The sequence below is a fragment of the Hevea brasiliensis genome, chromosome 15 (assembly GCF_030052815.1).
Source record: "Hevea brasiliensis isolate MT/VB/25A 57/8 chromosome 15, ASM3005281v1, whole genome shotgun sequence".
Taxonomy (NCBI): Eukaryota; Viridiplantae; Streptophyta; class Magnoliopsida; order Malpighiales; family Euphorbiaceae; genus Hevea; species Hevea brasiliensis.
Genome location: NC_079507.1, coordinates 51,271,471 through 51,291,383, shown reverse-complemented (window position 1 = coordinate 51,291,383; position 19,913 = coordinate 51,271,471). Strand labels below are relative to the sequence as shown.

The following is a 19,913-nucleotide window of genomic DNA, read 5'->3' as shown; positions in this document are numbered from 1 at the left end:
TGAGTTATTTTCTAGTGCGAGAGTTTTCAATTTATCTTCTTCCTGCTCGGATCGTAGCCCTATTTTTAAGTTATAGGTCTGTCTTTGGTCCTTATAAAGTTCCAAGATTTCATTTAAAAAATTTGTGGTTACGTGAGAATGGCTATAGGGGGTGTTAGTTTACATTTAATTCTCAACAAATTGAGCAGAAAATTTTAAAACCAAGATCAATTTAATTAATGTTATGGAATGGTGGAATTTTAAATTTTATTGTTTAACAAATTAGCTCAGATAGATTGAGGAATTTACTGATCACCGAGCGGAATTGTAGCAAACCACCAGTCATCCAGATGTCCAACCTCTGATGGTATCCACACAAACCGATTGTGAGAAAATTCTCTAAAACTCCTTTTAGAGAAATTGTGGGTGCTAGCTCTCTACCTATCTTTCTTACTTTCTCCTTATTTTGAAAATGGAAGACAAGCTTCCTATTTATAGAGAGCAACCTTTTTATAATTATAAATTTAACCCTTTAAATTTATTAATTATAAATTGACACCTATAGGAATTAAAATTCACAAAATTAATTCCTATAATTCTAGAAATTTTAAATTAAGTCTACACTTAATTATTAGGATATTAAATAATCTAAATAAAATTTATACTTCAGTCTTTAAGTCTCTAGAATTATTTTTATCATGTTCATCTTGATAACCCAATTTAATTCCTCACTTATAGTCTTTTTGTGTGTGACCCATTAGGTTCCTAATATATTGGTAATAAATATAATTAAATAAAATTAATACTTTAATTTTATCATCAATTCATAATTGATTAATTATATTTGTAGATCATTATTGACATCTAGCAATGTGTAAAGACCACCAAAATATTAGAATTTGTCAAAGTGGTTTGATTAACTTTTCTGTGATCAATCTATCAGTGTAATTAATATCCTTTCATCATAATATTTCGATTTATACATTGATGCATGGAATGTGTCTGTTTTGTATAAATCATTTATGTCTTCCCAGTATGATTGATTAATTAAATAAGATCTCAATCTTATTTTACCTTGCGCAAGGATTTAACAATCCATACTGACTAGGAAAAACTGAAATATTTTCGTTGATTACCTAAGGCGAAGAATTCTATCTTGACAATTAAATATCTCCATATAGTTCATACTGTATCCAATGGCTGTCACATTAGTTATCCTTATATAGAATTATATGTGACTAGTATCAAAATACAGTAATTCCGATATAAGATAACTTAATGTCTCAAGTATAAGGATCATTTACACAACTGTCACTTGAGTCTTTCCATAGACACAGGTAAACTTTCATATGGAATCCTCGTGCAGATCAGTTCAGTAAACTTGTCACCATAGGCACTTACACGTTGGTTCTAAGTATCTCATATACCTCAGCTTAATGAGAATTGCTGCTTCTTTTCATGAAGAAAAAAATGCAACGTGTACTAGTCTTAATGACTATATCAATGTCCAGTCTTGACATAATATTGACCAGGAACAATTTTTGAAATAATGCTATAATGCAGTTGGAATCTCATAATTATGCAACATTATAATTTCCACTACCATGCATAAAAGTCCTATGGACTTTATCTTTATTAAATAATATTCATTAAAATTAAATTGAACATTTAAAGATAAAGCAGCCTTTAGTATGGCAGGTGGGTAATGATTGTATCCCAACTAAAGAGTTGTTATTGAGCAGAAGGGTTGAGGTGGATGGATTGTGTCCAGTATGCAAACAAGTGTTGGAGACTGTTGACCATATTTTTATTAATTGTGCTGTAGCTCAAAGTTTTGGAGAGGGTCTGTTCCTTCAATGTTAGATTTTCACCCCTGTTCTTAGAACAATTTGTCTTGGGTTATGTCTGCGTTGTATGCTGTGTTTTGCAATCAATATCTGGATGCTGCACAATTGTCCTGTATGGTGCTATGGGCTCTATGGAGTAACAGGAGCAATAGCCTGTGGAATGGAAAGTTTATATCTGCAGGTCAGATTGTGAATATGGGATCAACCTATCTACATAATTGGTTGGCTGCTCAAGGCTCTGTTGTTGGCCAAGGTTCAGGTTCGATAGTGGTTCAGCAAGGGGACGGATGTGTGAAGTGGGTGCGGCCGCCTCCAGGATCTTTAAAATGCAATGTGGATGCCTCGCTGCTATCTCGTTTGCAGCGTTTAGGTACGGGATGGGTAGTTCGAGATGATGCAGGAAGAGTATAGCATGCTTGTCAAATGGTGCTCAAGGTCCGCAAGATCCTAAAATAGCTGAAGTTATGGCATTTCGAGAGGCCTTGGGCTGGCTGAAAGAGTGTTATTGTGGCAATGTTGTTTTTGAGTTGGATTCTTTGCTCCTTGTGCAGGAGATTCGGACAAGGCAATCAAATGCTTCTTATTTTGGGTCTTTAGTTGAGAATTGTTTGGCACCATTGGATTCTTTTCCAGATACGCCTGTGGTTTTTATTAAGAGGTCAGTGAACTCGGTGGCTCATTTGTTAGCTACTATGGCAGGTTCTGCGTCTGGCCTGAAGGAGTGGGGTCCTATCCCTCCACTTGTTCATGATGCTTTTATTTGTGATTTGCTCTGGTTATGAAAGTTTCTTTTCCTTAAAAAAGAGAGAGTATTAATTTTTTTTAATTTAATCCTTATCTTTACTAAACATAATAACTATTTGTATAATTTCCTAAAACTCATCTTAACACCTCACTCTCTCTCTTAATTAAGTGAAATAAAGGAAAATTTAATCAAATTAAGGAATATTTTGTTATAGTTTAGGTGATTTAATTACTTCCATAATTAACGTGCAAAAACTTTAAACGACATATAAAAATGAACAAAGGAAGTATAAAATAAAGCATCCTATGATACTTACATAGTTGTAATAGAGTTAGCTCCTACAACTTTAATTCAATGGGAATTTTTTTTCTTTCTATCATTTAGTATCAACGATCTATATGAAGGAAAGCCTTGCCCTCCCAAACCCTTTTACGATTACAAAAATTGATATGTTGATTAATAATTTATTCTTGGATCTTCAAAATTAATTTAATTTTTTTCTCATGTTCAATTTGAAATATAGAAATCATTTTTTATGATTAATAATCTTTTTATTTTAGTTGTTTATGGTAACCAATAGTCGATAGATTTTAGAGTGTTCAAACAACGACTAAATGCTAACCTTTTGTTATTTATTAACTAAGTTGGCTTAGTTGTTGAAGGTTAAGAAGTTATTAGCCAACATCTAACAACTAAAACAAACATCCTTTAAAATTATAGCTTTGTCCGCTTATGAAAAGTTTATTTCTAAGATTAAATTATGTAATTATTCAATTAGTTCTTGTATCTCTATAATTTTTAAAAATCTTTGTCTCTGCTTATTTAGTGGATGAGATGATTTTCAAGCAATTGTATCTGTCAAGATTGTTGATCTTTACTTCAAACATACCTACAATCATAAACATTAAAGTGAGTTTATATGATGTCACCAGTTTACAGATGATAAAAAATTATTGGTCCAATCTACCAAAAAATTAATACATTTCCCACCTATTTACAACATTAATTGATGTATGCAAAGATATACGAAAAAAAAGATCTGTATTATAGCCTCAATCTTTGTTTGGTCTCCTTGGGATTGTATCTCCTACATGCATTCCATTTTTCAAGCTTTGTTGATAAGCATTGATATAGGAGCAAGTTGATTTTTTTTTTTTTTAAAATCTTTTGGGCTTATCCCTATCTATAATCTCATTATATTATAGTGAAATCTCTTTTCATAATAATTATACAACTTTTCTTGCTACGGCTTAACGCCTAAAGCAGGTGTAAAACTTCAAAATCATAACATTATAGGGATAGAAACGGCTAGAACACCTAATAAAATCACTCTATTCAAATACAAACTATTAATACTTCAACACATTCCAAACCTAATTATTAATATTACCTATATAATACTCAAAACTGTTTAACTTTATATTTTTAATTAATAATCTCCATAAAATATATCTTTTTAATAATATTTATATTTTAAAAATTTAATAATTTTATAAAATATTTAAATTCTATTTATTTAAAATAAAATATATAAAACTTTATAAATATTATTATAAAATATATATTTTATATTTAATTAATTATTTATATAAATAAATTCTATTAACAAATATCTAATTTATAAAATTCAAACTTGACATAAATATTATTTTTTAAATCTAAACTCATTTCAAATCTAATTATATATTATCCAAATCCGTGTTATTAAGATTTATTTAGTTGGGTACCCGAAAATAACCACCCGTTGCCATCTAGTTAGATTTGGTAAGGGGGGGGGGGGGGGAGGGAGTAGGGGGATTCAAACATAAATACATTAGCTTCACTAAATAAGAAGAGGGAAATTGTGATTACTAACTAAATTATGCCTTGGAAATATAAACCCCCATAACTCAATCGATGTAAGGCCCAACAAAATAGCCGAATCAAAAATATATACCCATCGCCTAGTGGCCCAGAACACTGTTGATCAGCGGCAAAACATGGTAATTTCATTCCACATTTCATCTACAATTGGATGGCAATGCTTCAGCGTCCAGAATGAAAACTTTCACAAGTTTGCAGCCTTTCAAGAGCCCAATGGCATATTTTCTAAGGGATTGAGATTAAATTCAGACAACTTATGCTTTATCAATGTAATAATTGCTATCGGAGACAATACAGTAGTTGATATATGTACAGCAAGACCCTTCGTCCTGTAACAATCACAAAATAATGGCATTCCCTAGTGTGTGTACTCAACGATTTATACAGGCAAATACCTTTCATGACTCTTCAGGCTTTGGTTCAAGTATAACTGGAATCTTCTCCTTGTGATCACCCCGCAACACCTCCACAATCACCTGAATATCATAATAGCTCAATATAATACAATATAAGAAGAGTTGTTTATCACAAGAATACTTCCCCCAGTCGAAGTATTGCAAGCAAACAAAAATAATATCTAAGATCAAGCTTCCGATGGTGATGACTAGAGGGCCACAGGCCGGTTCCAGTTTGTGGAGGGGACAACCCTGAATCGGAATCGGACCTCATGGGGCCAGTTCTGATTAGGTTTGGTCCAGTTAAATTAGGCTGAGCTTGAAATCTTTTTTAAACAAGCAGGTTCAAACCGGAACGGTCTGCTGATTCTGGTCCAATCCGATCCAAAAGGAGGGACCAGGACTAACTCTACCGCAACACAGTTTTGTTTTAGTTCAGACCCAAACTGGACCTTATCCATGTTTACCAATAATATTCAGAAAAATAAAAAAATTCACCAGAATGAAAAGTTCACATATCCGATGAGAGTATGGACACGAGAGAGAGAGAGAGAGAGAGAGAGAGAGAGAGAGAGAGAGAGAGAGGAGAGGGTTTTGTGGAGGATATCGTAGCTGATAATGGTAACACCCACAGACAGTACTTCCACCCAGACTATTTTGGCCAACTTCTTAGAAACAGGAAGTCAGGAACTTTGATGTTGCCAAGGCCCACTATATAATTTGTTCAGTAGAAAGGTTAAAGAATCGTATACTTGTGCTCCATTCTACCTAACTTACAAACAATAACACAAAACATTAGATTACAATGGCACATTTGAAAGTACTAAATCCGAATGCAAAAACATGGCTTTATAATGCAGGATAGGAAGATGCTATTCCTAATACAATTTACGAATCATATTCTATGTAAAATTTGAGAAATTTAAGAGTTTTATTCTTTACGAATTTTATTCTTATTAGGTCTATTATTTAGGAAATTTATTATTTTTTAGTTTATTTTTGTTTAATTTAGTATTTCTAATTAAGATTGAATTATGATTCTAAAATCCTAATGTGATTAGGATTCCATTGTTATTAGATAAGTTTTATTATGACAATTTCTATGAGATCAATAATATCTTAAGAATTAGTTCTTTTTCTTAAGAATTGGTCCTTGATTTCTCTTCTTCTTGGTTTTTTCCCTTTATTTTACATCAATTTTGGTATCAGAGCCCAAAATCAATCCAAATTTGTTTAGTTACCACAAACTTTCAAGCCTTTACACCTGTGTTTTTGCCTTCTAAAATCCCACTCTTTCCATTGTGCCCTCAAAATTTCTCTCTACCCTTTGTCCAAAATTTTCAACCTTATTTATTATTAAAAAAAAAAAACAAATAGAAAATAGAAAGTTTTGAGAAATAGCACAACCCAGCGGGCACTCCCCCCTCAGCATACACCACCATCCGGTCATCAAACCCAAGAACTGCCACCACCATCCACTAGCGACATCCCAGCAACCCTTTCAGCGCCTTTTCGATCACCTACAATTTCTTGGAAAAGATGATCTAACTAGGTCAAATCTTGACCCGAATTTAGACCTGCAAGTTTTCCAAATTTCTTTGACATCTGACCCTCCCCAACCCTTCTCCAATCGCTAATATGCCCATCTCTATTGTTGGAACTACTATCCGACTTCCCAGCTACAAAAATCCGTTGGGTCAGTTCAAGGAATCTGCTGGATTTTTTTTTTCTGATGAAAATGACTCCTCAATTGCAGAAGTTTCAGTTTTCTTCAATGAGGCATGCTTCCTTCATTTGAAATCATAATGTGGACTGATAAATTACAAGATAATATTGATGATTCTAAGGTACAAGAAGAATTATGGGATGCTATTCAAAAAATACAAGATAAAATTTATGATTATTATGAACAACTTGATAAAGTGTGTTATTTGATTGATTTGTATAGAGGTCCGAACTATGCTTCTTGTGTTTAATTTGATGAGTATCGAGATATTCAACTAATTTTACAATATAAGGAGAAGCACTCGAACAATGTAAAAATGAGTATTATGATCAACAGGCTCATCAACAAGTTAAAGATAAAAAAACTTGAAGAATTTGAAGTATGGAAAGATGGACATCTGTTCCAATCGAGAGAACAGTTGGACAAAGTAAAAAATATTGAGAATATAAAAGCAAAAAAATCTAGAAAAAGCAAACCAACAACAAGAGAAACTTGAATTTGAAAAGCAATTTGAGATTGAAGATGAAATTAAATAGGAGCAACCTGAAGAACCTAAGATCTAAGAATCTGAAGATTTTGAGTCTTGAACATGCACCAGTTAGAAAGCCTATTCTAGAGCAAGAAGTTGATGAAAATGCAAAAGCAAAGCTTGAGGAGGATAAATTGCATAATAAAGAAGATCACTTTATGAAAATTTCAATGGAGATTGAAGAACATCAAGTTATTTCTATTGATTTGAAGATTAATCCATTTGAATTTATTTGTCCAGATCCTTTTAGAGATGCAAAGGAAAGTATGAAGTGCTTGATTTCAAACTTGTTGCTACCATTCAAGAATGAAAAGTTGATTATTCTCCTAATGCAGTTTCTAATTCTAATTCTGATTCTCTCGCACTTCAAGACTCGAAGACGAGTTTTTTCCAACCAGGGAAGAATAATGCAAGATAGGAAAATGATATTTCTAATACAATTTAAGAATTATATTCCATATAAAATTAGGAAATTTAAGAGTTTTATTATTTAGGAATTTTATTCTTATTAAGTCTATTATTAGGAATTTTATTATTTCCTAATTTATTTTGGTTTAATTTAGTTCCTAATTGCGGAATAAAGCAAAGCTTGAGGAGGATAAATTGCAGAATAAAGAAGATCACTTTATGGAAACTTCAATGGAAATTTTAGAAAATCAAGTTATTTCTATTGATTTGAAGAGCTTTATACTGTTAATCCATTTGAATTTACTTATCCAGATCCTTTTAGAGATGCAAAGGAAAGCATGAAGTGCTTGATTCAAACTTGTTGCTACCATATAAGAATGAAAAGTTGATTGTTCTCCTAATGCAATTTCTGATTCTCTCGTATTTCAATATTCAAGGACGAGTTTTTTCCAATTAGCGAAAAATAATGCAGTATAGGAAGATGATATTCCTAATACAATTTAGGAATTATATTCTATATAACATTAGAAAATTTAAGAGTTTTATTCTTTGGGAATTTTATTCTTATTAGGTCTATCATCTAGGAATTTTATTATTTTCTAGTTTATTTTGGTTTAATTTAGTATTTCTAATTAGGATTGAATTAGGGTTCTAAAATTCTAATGTGATTGGGATTCCTAATTCTATAAATAAGACCTAGGGTTTCTATTGTTATTAGATAATCTTTATTAGGACAATTTCTATAAAATTAATAATATCTTGAGAATTAGTTCTCTTTTACAAGGATTGGTCTTTAATTTCTCTTCTTCTTAGTTCTTTCCTTTTGTTCTACATCACTTTCCTTTCCTCCTTCAGTCACACACAAGAATAAAAAAGAAAAAAAAAATTCAAGGCAAAGGAAAAACGAAATATCAGAAAAATGAAAGTACATTAACACTATACCTGATCGCCTACTTTACATTGGTCAAGAATTCTGTACAAGTCACTGCCATTTGTAACTTTTTTTCCATTCACAGATGTTATGATATCACCCAAAATAAGTCTACCATAGGCATCACGTTTGGTGGGTTGCAGACCCTGCAGAATAGAGATTCATGCTTTATAAGAAGAAAACCTCTGTAAGTCAGAGAAAATATCAATCTCAATAATTTTTATCCAGCAAACAGAATCTTAGGTTCAATATTGCATGCAAGTAGGATGTTGAAAAGAAGTAATAGAGCATACTGCTTTGCCTGCTGGACCATTTAAAGGAGCATCTAAGACAAGCACCCCACTTACTCCCAACTGCTCCACAGATTGATCAGGTGCAAACTTAATACCTAAAATAGGTCTCGTAACTTTTCCAAACTTCACCAACTGTTCAACAATGCCACTTACCTTGTTTTGCACAAATGAAGAAAAATAAATTATTATAAGCATGAAAAAGGCAGTCCGTTTCTGCTTTTTTGCTTAAATTGCATGATGTCTGTGCTGAAGCTTGTTGTGAAAAGCAACTGCAAAGTCTTAAGTGCTAACTCACAGTGTCAACGGGGATTGAAAATCCAACGCCAGAGGATGCACCAGATGGAGAGTATATGGCTGTATTTATCCCAATAAGGTTTCCTGAACTATCAAGAAGTGGCCCTCCACTATTACCAGGATTAATGGCAGCATCTGTCTGTATAACATCCTGAATGGGACGGCCAGTAGCAGCAGAACTGATTTCTCTACGAAGCCCACTAGAGAATAAAATAAAAAGAGAGAGAGAGAAACATTGGCTCATAAATATGAACACATATAAAATTGCAAATATATGTATAGAAAATGGCTGCATTACTGATATTTTCAGCATCTGCTTATATTCTTTATTTATTTGTTTTTTTATCAGTTAATGGCATGTTAAGCGCTATCCCTGCTATGAAAAGTCTCAAGTATGCAATTTGAAGAATGCAGACTAAGTCTTCAAAAGAAGCACTTCATAAAATCAATTCTAAAGACTTTCTACACCAAATTCTCTTTTCCAGGACCTAACTTCGGTGGGACTATAACTGGGATTATGGCCTTTTATCACTTAATGCCATGTTAATTGATTAGCTACTGATGTATCTATTTCCATCAAGCACCAAATAGAAAGAAATTTATATCATTAACATTAACCACATGCTATTTCAAAAACTTTTCTTCACAGATCCAAAAAGAAGAAAAATAATGGGAAAACAAGATCACTGAGGCCAATTCCATTACTATTCCCATAAGATGGACTCATGACAAAAATCCATAATTTGCAATGAAAGTTATGTAGACAAATAAAGAAAAACTTTACAGAATTTTTGTACCTGATGACACCAGTTGTTAAAGTGTGATCAAGTCCAAACTGCAAAAGACATAATAACATCAAATCAGGAAATCAGATCATCGACCAATATAAATTTGGCAATGACCAAATGCACCATACTCATTTACACGTAATAACTCATAACAAACAAGCCAGGACAAAATTGAGCACTAATGGTTACAAAACCATTGCTCTGACATTGGACAGAATCCTGATTTGCAATATGTACAAATAAACCGGTTCACATTCACCTTTTAAACAGGGCTGCAAGCATTTTATAGGAGATCAACAGAAAACATCATAACATTGCTAACCAAAGTTTCATGTTATTTTCATAATTCCATGTTGTATAGTGTTAGCATATATAGTAGGTTAATATAGTCTTGAAATACCAGGAAATGAGAAAGAAGGAAAAGAAGGGCGTATATCACACTGACAGGGTTGCCGATAGCATATACTTTCTGACCAACAAGCAAGTCAGCAGAAACACCAACAGGTATTGGTCTTAGCTTGTCTTTGGGTGCATCAACTCGCAACACAGCAACATCCTTATCTTGGTCAAATCCAACAACTTTTGCATCAAAAGTTGACTGGTCAGCAAGAGTGACCCTGTAAACAAACTAGCACCAATTTAAATTTGAAGAATAAGGTGCTTACAAGAATTCAGAGAGAATATTCCCAACCTTCTCTGGTTAGTCAAATAGGTGTGGCCACAAAGGAATCTCACATGATATGGCAAACAGGAATAAGGACCGAATGAATGGAATTTACCGAGTGTAACATAATAAATTATAATGTACTCATTCACAATGAATAAAACAAGTATTTACTGGAAAAGATAAACTCTAGTGGATGCAATGTTAATTGTACAATCAAAATCCAATAATTGCATCCTCATCCAAACTAATAGCAAACTTCAGCATCTTACCTTCTGCGTCTTACATTATCTTTCCTCATGATGTTCAGGCAATCAAAATGCCAATAAGCAACTTTAACTGGAATTGACATGGACTTATCAGTTTATAATTTGCCCATGGTTCTAGGCTCTAGCACTGAAAACAAGTCATAATTCTCATGAACTAATAGCAGTCAACCAAATCTTGGTGCAAACAAATACTAAACACACTAGCAAGTGCACAAACAATTAGCATCAACCAAATATTAGTGAGATCATTTTTGTTTATTTCTTTCATTTTCCTAATGCTATTCCATGTCCTTTAACAAATTACATTTGGAATGTAAAGGTCCCAATAAATTCAAGAGTTTTGTTTGGCCTGTGGTCTTTCTTGGGATTAATACCAGTAATTTGTGGCAAGCAAGGAGGCCTAGCAAGGGAAAAAACTCCTGATGTATGGATTGATGTTAGCCTAGTAATGAATCCCATAACATTGCTCTAGCTCATTTTGTATTACAGCATTAGGAACAAGCTTTTTGCTAGTTTTACCCCCTGTCGAGTTCCAAGTGGAATCTACGGAAGATTTCCTACTGATTAAATTCAGGGATTCTGGAAGAAAGGAGGACATGCAAAATTTTCCCCTTAGGCCTTAGCTTCTCAATGACAATGAAACTTTTGGGATCTCAAAGACAAAGGGGTGCCCTGAGCCAGATATTCAATAGATGGGAGAACTTTAGTCTGTCAATGTTGTCTTCTAATAGATTTATTGGGCTTTAACTTAGATTTGAATTCGAGACCTCGTAACCCTGAAGACAACTCCAATACCACTGAGCTAAAGCACACCGGTTCAAATTGTCTTCTCTTTTATTTATATTAGCTATTAAATTTATTATTATTCAATAACTAGAGGAAGATAATAATTGTAATAGCTATCCTTCCCTTTATTAAATTTTTTGTTGGTAAAAAATATTATATAAACTATACATATAACAGGATGCTGTTTTAAAACTTCAAAATAATCTCATCCTTCATATAAGATGGAATAGTTAATGACTTCCCAAGTGAAGGCTGACTCTTATGCTTAAAACCTAGCTGAGCTGCATTGAGTAGCTGTTCAAATTATTAAAAAATCAATTAATTCAAATAGTTGAAACTAGGTCAATACAGCTTCAAATCCTACAGTGGCATCCACATTCAAGGCAATGTATTACCAATGGCATCAAACTCAACAACCAAGCTCTCCTTCCTATGCCTTAAATTAAAGTAATGAGAAACAACATTAAACAAGTATAGACATGCCAACAAAGAATTTACACCTTTTAAGTATTACCAAACAAAGAAATCAAAATTTCAAACAACATATACAATAAAACCGCAAAGCTAGTAATTAACACTGCTTCCATATGCAATAAGTAGATAAAATTTGACTCACTTGAGATCAGAAGCACCACGAATCACATGATAATTGGTAACTATGTGACCTTCTTTGTCCCACACGAACCCAGACCCTGACCCCTGCGGCACCTCCAACACATCCAAAGTAAATGCATCTTGCCTATATTTAAAAAAAAAATAACAATAACAAAAATCAGAATCTTAAATCGGACAGAAATTGTAAAAGTACTAATAAAAATAGTGAACAGGAAGCACTTGACGGCGAGATTGGTGATGTAAACAACTGAAGGAGTGTTCTCTTGAAAGAGGCGAACAGTAGCAAGCTCATCGGTCTGCAATTTACGAGCAGTAGTAACGACGAATGCGAAGGACGGGTCCACATCGGCGACGAATAGAGAGACGGATAAGGCAAGTGATGTGCAGAGAAGAAGCAGCAAGTCTAAAGCTGAAGAGGAGGAGGAAGAAGAGGGGCTTTCAGTGAATAAGAGATTGTGTGGGTTTAAAGAGAAAGAATCGTGGAATTGATTCAACAAACGGAGGATGCCAGAATTGATATTGTTATTGTTATGGTTTTGGTTTCTATGGAGGAGAGAAAGGCATTTAAGTTTTGAGAGAGGAAACGGTGGTTTTCTGCTTGGAGAGCGAGAAAATGGAGAGTAATGGTGGACGAATGTGGAAATGAGTGAAGAAGCAGCAGCCATTTCTTGCACAGTGGCTTTTCTTGGTTCTTTCAGAGAAAAGAGGAGTCTCCAGACTTTCCGGCTCTAACCATATGTAATGTATGCTTTCCTTATTGGTTGGGGAAAAAAAATATTATTATATTATACTGTCTCTAGAGTCTACTACACATGTCGTGTAATTATTCATCCAAAGTGATTACTGGATAGCATGCAACTGTCAAACAAATTTCTTTCAGTTAATTGCAGATGGTCTAAACTCTAATCACCTAAGCCAGAACTTGGCTCGGCTAAAGATACAGAGAGCACGTGCGAGTACTACTCTCCTAACCCCCTACAAAATAATAATAATAATAATAACAATTAAAAAAAAAGCCTATTTTAACTTTAAAGTAGGAGCAACAGTGATATAAGTGTTTCACGATTTAAATAAAATTTTTAAATTAAAAAAAAATCAAATAAATTATTTAAAATTTTAAAATAAATTAAATATATAAAAAAAATTCTTTTTAACTTTTAAAAGTAGAAAACCTTAACTATTTTGCATATTATTAATGGCCTAAATAAGTCATTTATCAAAAAAAAAAAAAATCTAAACAACTAAAGAGTGGTTCCCTGTCTAGCTTTCAGAGAGAAATCTCTCCTTTCTCTAGGGTTTTTAACCAAATCTGCCTATTGAGGGCCTTCCTCTTCTCCTTTATTGCAAGAAATGATAGAGCTTGTTTGAAATTCTTTTGGATTCTATATGAGTTTGTGGGTTGCAGCTCTGTGGTTCTATTGGAGCTACTATGGGAATATAGCATCTCTTTATGGCCTGTTTTGCAGAAAGGAAAGTTGAGAGGTCCTAATTTGTGTTGTGTTGTGTCTAAATAGGTCATGTCTCGTTTTGACATAACACAATTATGCTCAACCCAAACATGATACGATTATTAATTGTGTTATAAACTCTCAACTCAAACATGACCTGTTTATAAAATATGTCATACGACATGATCCGTTTAATAAATAGATAAGCTAAACAATGTTATAGCAGGCACACAAATCTAAAATACACACAATCGCACAATCACACAATATAGAAAAGAAAAAAAATTAACACAAGATTTACATTGTCACGACTCAATTTTTAAGCTAGACCGGCACTAAAACTTTGATAAGTATAAGGCTCTAAAAACCCGTAGTAAATCTAACTATTTCTAATCCACTCATAAAGCCCATTATGATTGCTCAATTTTAAGAAAATAAACGGATAGAATCCGGCCATAAATTGGACTAACCAATAGGGAGCATTAACTCACTGACTTGTATACAAATAATATCAATAATATGAAGAGCTCAGCTTACCCTAACAATCCTCATGTCACAAAAATAAATATTCGGGAGCTCAGTTCCCTCCATCAATAACAATAAACATCACATAGTTAATTTTACAACTCCAGAACTTAAGTTATTATAACCCAAATAAAAATTACAACTATTGGTCTATGTGGAGTTCTAGATTTAATTAAAAGACAATAATAGCAAAATAAAATATTTTCTATTTAAACCTGTGAGGAAAGAAAGTAAGTTAATCACAAAATAGGCTACCTATCACCTGGAAAAAAAATAGTTGAACAGGGGGTGAGCGTTCAACTCAAGAGTAAGATATTGATTTTAAATATAATTTCTATAACTATATAAATCTAATACATTCCTATGTATGAAATGCAACATGTTCACATAGTTCAAACAATTAAAACAATACTCACACAAAAGATAATTTAAAGCACATAAGCATCCATGTATCACATCAATACATATATAGGAGCTGATCATCTATAAAACTCTCTTAATCTAATATCTGCCAGCGAGGTCAACTCAAGCCAGATTTTCACTTAATAATCCAAGTGCAGGGGCTAACGAGATTAACTCAAAGCCGTGCTCACCCCAACTTATCCATATATATATAGATCGAGTCCCAATGAGTCAAGCTCCAGCCGCGATTACTCGTCCTACTTATATCTATATCCACACCATACTCATGCCAACACACATACACACACAGCTCCAGGCCATCTTAAGGCGACATCCACAACAAGTTTAATAACATATGCAACAAGGGAGCATGCCTAGCATTTAACTAATTATATACATACATATAAATGAATGCATGAGCATGCCTTGAATATAATTTAATAATATTGAAATTATAAATAAAATCAATATCAAACTCACAGATTATCTAAATATCACTGGAGCGGCTGAGAAGATGAGAAAGGTTGACTCGGATCACCTAAATAATTATATTCAAGAAATTTATCAATAATAACTCAAATAAGAAACTAAAGAGTCAGAGACAATCTAAATTTATACCGAAAATCTGGTAGAATTTTTTCTATACCTAGAACCTACTCAACCAGCAAAACAACTCAACTAGCACTTTTAAATCTAAGGCCTCATGCCTACAACACAACAACAATACAATGCTCCTCCTGGGTCTGCCAAACTAGGCAATTTTTATATAATTACACAATTCAACTATTTAGCTTAAAACTAACATTTTGCAAAAACTATCCAAATTAATCCAAAAAATTTCTATAATTAATCCTTGCAGTTCTTAACAATGCCATTTTGCTATTGCAATTGGAATTATAATTTTCTAGCTAACCACAAATATTTTATGGATTTTATTCTAAGCTCAACATTAGGTAAAAAGGGAAATTTGGAGTTTGGGTTTACCTACGCCAATTCTGATACCTGGAACTCATTCGGGGCATCTGAAAATGGTGGAAAGCACTATAATATTAACCCACTTTAGAAGTGGGTCAGGCAGCCTTCATGTCTGGCCTGAATTGCAATCTCGATCACCAATAGAATTTCTTTGAAATGAAAATATGTGGGTGAAGCCCACAATACTAGAAGTTAGAATATAATTTTTATTTAAGTAAAAAAACTCATTAAAGGCCTGAAAAATCACTGGAATGCTCGTGAGACTTATCAAATTTTCGATGTTAAAAAAATTCCAAATTGGTGTCGTTGCAAAGCTCTCAACGCATAGAAAGCACTGGTGGTCTCAGATTTTTTGTAGGATTTACGGTTTGGGAGAAATCTAGCCAAGAAATCAAAAGGGCTAAAACTTTCTAGGCTCGATTCGCATAAATCAATTGATGAAAATTCATGAAATTGGTGTCTATGGAAAGCTTACGAGGTGTAGAACAAAAAAAGAACAAGACCCAGTCCGATTGGTGGCTAGAATCGACAGAAACAATGAAGGAAGGTGAAACAGCATGCATGTGAAAGAGGGAAGTTGGGGCGCATTTTCTTACTGAAAAAAGGGGCAACAGTAGCAGGGGAAGGCCACTAGAGGTGCACCAGTGAGGGAGGAAGGCTGGGGAGGTGGTGGCCTATCATGACTCGAATTCTAGGCCAGACCGACATTAGGACTTGGATTAGCATAAGGCTCCTGAAGCCCGTAGTAAGCCTAACTAATTGTAGCCCAATCATAAGGTCCATAACTATAGCCTAAATTCAAAAAATCAAACAGATAGAGTCCAATGATAAATTGGACTACCCAATGGGGAGCATTAACTCACCTAACCTGCAAACACAAAATAACTCAATCTGGGGAGCTCAGCTCACCCTCACAATACTCAGAACAATAAAAAATCAAATGGGAGCTCAGCTCCCTTATCCAAGGTAAATACTCATAGCTCCCTTATCCAACATACCCATATAATATATTTACAACTTCAAAGAAATAAATTATTACAGTCCCAATCAAGATTAGAACATTAGTAGCACATGCGGAGTTATATATTATAAATCAAGTAAATGAAATATAGCTAAGCTGCTTCTCATAAACTTCTGAGAAAAGAAAATAGGTTATTCGTAAAAAGAGTTAACCTATCACCTGAGGAAAAATAGTTGAACAGGGGCGAGCGTCTGACTCATAGAGTAAGATATTGATTTAAATACAATTTTTATAACTATCTAAGTCTAATGCATTCCTCTGTATGAAATGCAACATACACACATATTTCCAAATAATTCAAATAATATTCGAACAAAAGATAATTTAGAGCATTCACGCACCCGTGTGTCACATCAAAGTATATATATATATGGGAGCTTATCTTCTATACAGATCTCTTAATTCGAATACCTGCTAGTGAGATCAACTCGACCTGGACTTTCTCTTAATAATCTAAATGTGAGGGTCAACGAGATTAACTCAAAGCCGTACTCACCCTGACTTATCCACATATAAGGATCGGGTCCCAATGAGTGAAGCTCCAGCTGTGACTATCCGTACTACCCATATCCATAATCATGCCACACACATACCGAAACATGCACTTAGCTCTAAATTACCTTAAGGCGGTATCCACAATAATTTCATCAAATAAAAATGCAACACAAAGTGCGTATAGTATTTAACTTCATACATATATTTACAAGTGAATGCGTGAGCATGTGTTTCATATATAATAATATTGAAATTATAAATAAAATCAATATCTACTTATAAATCTACTAGATATCACTGCAGTGGCTGGTGAAAGAAGAAGACTGATTCTGATCACCTAAAAATTATATTATGAACTTATCAGTATTAACACAAAATAAGAATTTAAAGAGTTAAAGACATCCTAATTTATACTGGAAATCCGGCAGAGTTTTCCCTGTACTTAGGACCTACCCAACCTGCAAAGCAACTCAAATAATACTTCTAAAACTAAAGGCCTCAGGCCCACATTCCAACAACATCATACGGCCCTTCCTGAGCCCGCCAAACCAGACAAAACTCAAGTAATAACACAGTTTAACTATAAGGCTTAAAACTAGCATTTTGCAAAAACTATCTAAATCAATCTCAAAAATTTTATAAACATGCCCCACAGTCTTTAACAATGCTATAATACTATTGCAAAAGGAATTACAATTTTCTAGCTACCCACGAATATTTTATAAATTTTTATTATAAACCCGACATTAGGTAAAAAGGGGAATTTGGAGTTCGTATTTATCTATGCGAAATTTAACACCTGGAATGTGTTTAGGGCGTTGGAAAATAATGGAAATGACTGTAATATTGACTCACTTTGAAAGTGGGTTCGGCAGCCCACCTGTCCAACCTGAAAATGCTGTATTGGTCACCAGTGAAATTTTCTTAAAACGAGAATATCTACGCGAAGCCCACAACACCAAGAGTTAGAATATAATTTTTATTTAATTAAACAGACTCATTAAAGGTCCAAAAAAACACTACAAAGCTCTGGAACCCATCAAAATTTCAATATCAGAAAAATTTGAATTTATGTTATTGTAAAGCTCTCGCCGAGTGGAGCGTACTGGTGGTCTCAGAATCTCCTTGGGGTTCACAGTTTGTAAGAAATCTAGCCCAAAAGTCAAAATAGGCTAAAACTTTTCAAGCTTAATTCACACAAATCGTTCGATGAAAATGAGTGAAATGTGTGTCTATGGAAAGCTCTCGAAGAGTTGGACACAAAGGGGACTAGACCCGGTTCAATCTGTGGCTGGATCAACCAGATTTGTTCTGGGAAGGTGAAAGGTCGTGCGGCAAAAAGGGACAGACTTTGGGCTTAATTTCTGGCCAGCTGGAGCGGCGGCCAGCATTGAGGATGGTCACTGGAGGGGCGCTGGCGTGTGGGCAAGGCTGGGGGGTGGTCGACTAGCGGTGAGGGAGGCAAGAGAGAGAGGAAAAGAAAAGATAAGGGGAGGAGGAGAGTGACACATTGGAAAGAAAGGGAAAAGGGAAAAAGAAGACTGGTTCAATTTGATATAGTTCGATTTAGGGTACCCAAAATTTGATTTTTGCTCTGTCCTGAGACCTAAAACGAGGCTCGAAAATTTTAAAAAAATTACAAAAAACTAAAAAAAAAATTATGGAATTCAAATATATTTTTAAACTTGTCACGTGTTCTTTAAATTAATTTTTAAAAATCAATAAAATTAATTATCTCAAAAAATAAAAACCCAATTTTAGAAACCCAAAAAAATTCAAATTAATTACCATAATATTTAACACAATAAAATATTATAATTTACATATAAAATAATTATTTAAAAATTCAGGGTATTATATTCTTCTCCCCTTATAGAAAATTCGTCCTCAAATTTTATACAGGACAGAATAATAATATAAAACTACATATTAAATAAATACGGGCACTTACTGTGCATATCCCTCCCTGACTCCCACGTGCATCCCTCCACAGATTGGCTCCTCTACAGGACTTTAACCATAGGGATCTACTTTGACTGAAGCTGCCTCATCTGATAGTCTATTATGGCTACTAGCTGCTCCTTGAAGGTTAAGTCCTCATTTAATTCTACTGTATCCGGTTGCAGTACCTGAGAAGGATCAGGAACACACTTCCTAAAAATGGAAATGTGGAACACTGGGTGGACATGAGAAAGGCTTGATGGTAACTGTAACTGGTAGGCAACTGCTCCCACTCTATTCGTGATCTCAAAAGGTCCTATATAACGAGGTGCCAATTTGCCCTTCTTCCCAAACGTTATAACCCCTTTCGTAGGAGAGACCTTTAAAAACACAAAGTCATCTACTGCAAATTCTACCTCCTTCGCCTCGGATCTGCATAACTCTTTTGCCTGTACTCTCATTTCTGAAGTATACTGTACCAAATCTAATTCATGTACTCTCGCCTCTTCAGCTTCTGTCCAACACAGAGGGGATCTATATTTCCTGCCATATAGTGCCTCATAGGGCGCCATCTCAAAACTGGAATGATAGCTATTATTATAGGCAAACTCCACCAATGGAAACTGATTATCTATTGACCTTCAAAATCTAAGATATATATGCAAAGCATATCATATAATGTATGAATTGTTCTTTCAGACTGCCCGTCTGTCTGAGAAGGGAAGGCTGTACTAAAGTTCAACTATGTGCCAAGTGCCTCCTGAAGTTTTCTTCAAAATTGAGAAGTAAACTGGGGCCCTCTGTCTGATATTATGGAAGCAGGAACTCTATGCAATCTGACTATTTTCTGGATGTATAACCTTACATACTGAGTAACAGAATAGGTAGTTTTTACAGGCAAAAAGTAAGTTGACTTAGTCAGATGATCCACAATCACCCATATAGAGTCACACCCACGTGCAGTATGAGGCAAC

General features: G+C 34.0%; 2 protein-coding genes across 7 annotated transcripts; both read right to left on the bottom strand.

Annotated features, from left to right (window-relative positions):
* Positions 1-4,403: 4,403 nt before the first annotated feature.
* On the bottom strand, positions 4,404-12,895 carry LOC110660901 (protease Do-like 1, chloroplastic). Of its 6 annotated transcripts, none has more exons than XM_021819351.2 (9): positions 12,352-12,894; positions 12,134-12,256; positions 10,244-10,415; positions 9,808-9,845; positions 9,012-9,210; positions 8,717-8,869; positions 8,435-8,569; positions 4,830-4,910; positions 4,404-4,575 (listed from the first exon to the last, which is right to left on the bottom strand). In XM_021819351.2, the coding sequence occupies exons 1-8, from the start codon at positions 12,795-12,797 to the stop codon at positions 4,833-4,835; spliced, it is 1,344 nt and encodes a 447-aa protein (XP_021675043.2). In that variant the 5' UTR covers positions 12,798-12,894; the 3' UTR covers positions 4,404-4,575; positions 4,830-4,832. The 6 variants fall into 6 exon arrangements, with proteins under 6 accessions (XP_021675043.2, XP_021675042.2, XP_021675044.2 ...); XM_021819350.2 differs by having other exon boundaries at positions 4,534-4,763; XM_021819352.2 differs by having other exon boundaries at positions 4,534-5,597.
* Positions 12,896-19,025: 6,130 nt separating this feature from the next.
* LOC131174053 (uncharacterized) lies at positions 19,026-19,511 on the bottom strand. The gene has a single exon (XM_058137093.1). The coding sequence runs from the start codon at positions 19,509-19,511 to the stop codon at positions 19,026-19,028; it is 486 nt and encodes a 161-aa protein (XP_057993076.1).
* Positions 19,512-19,913: the final 402 nt, after the last annotated feature.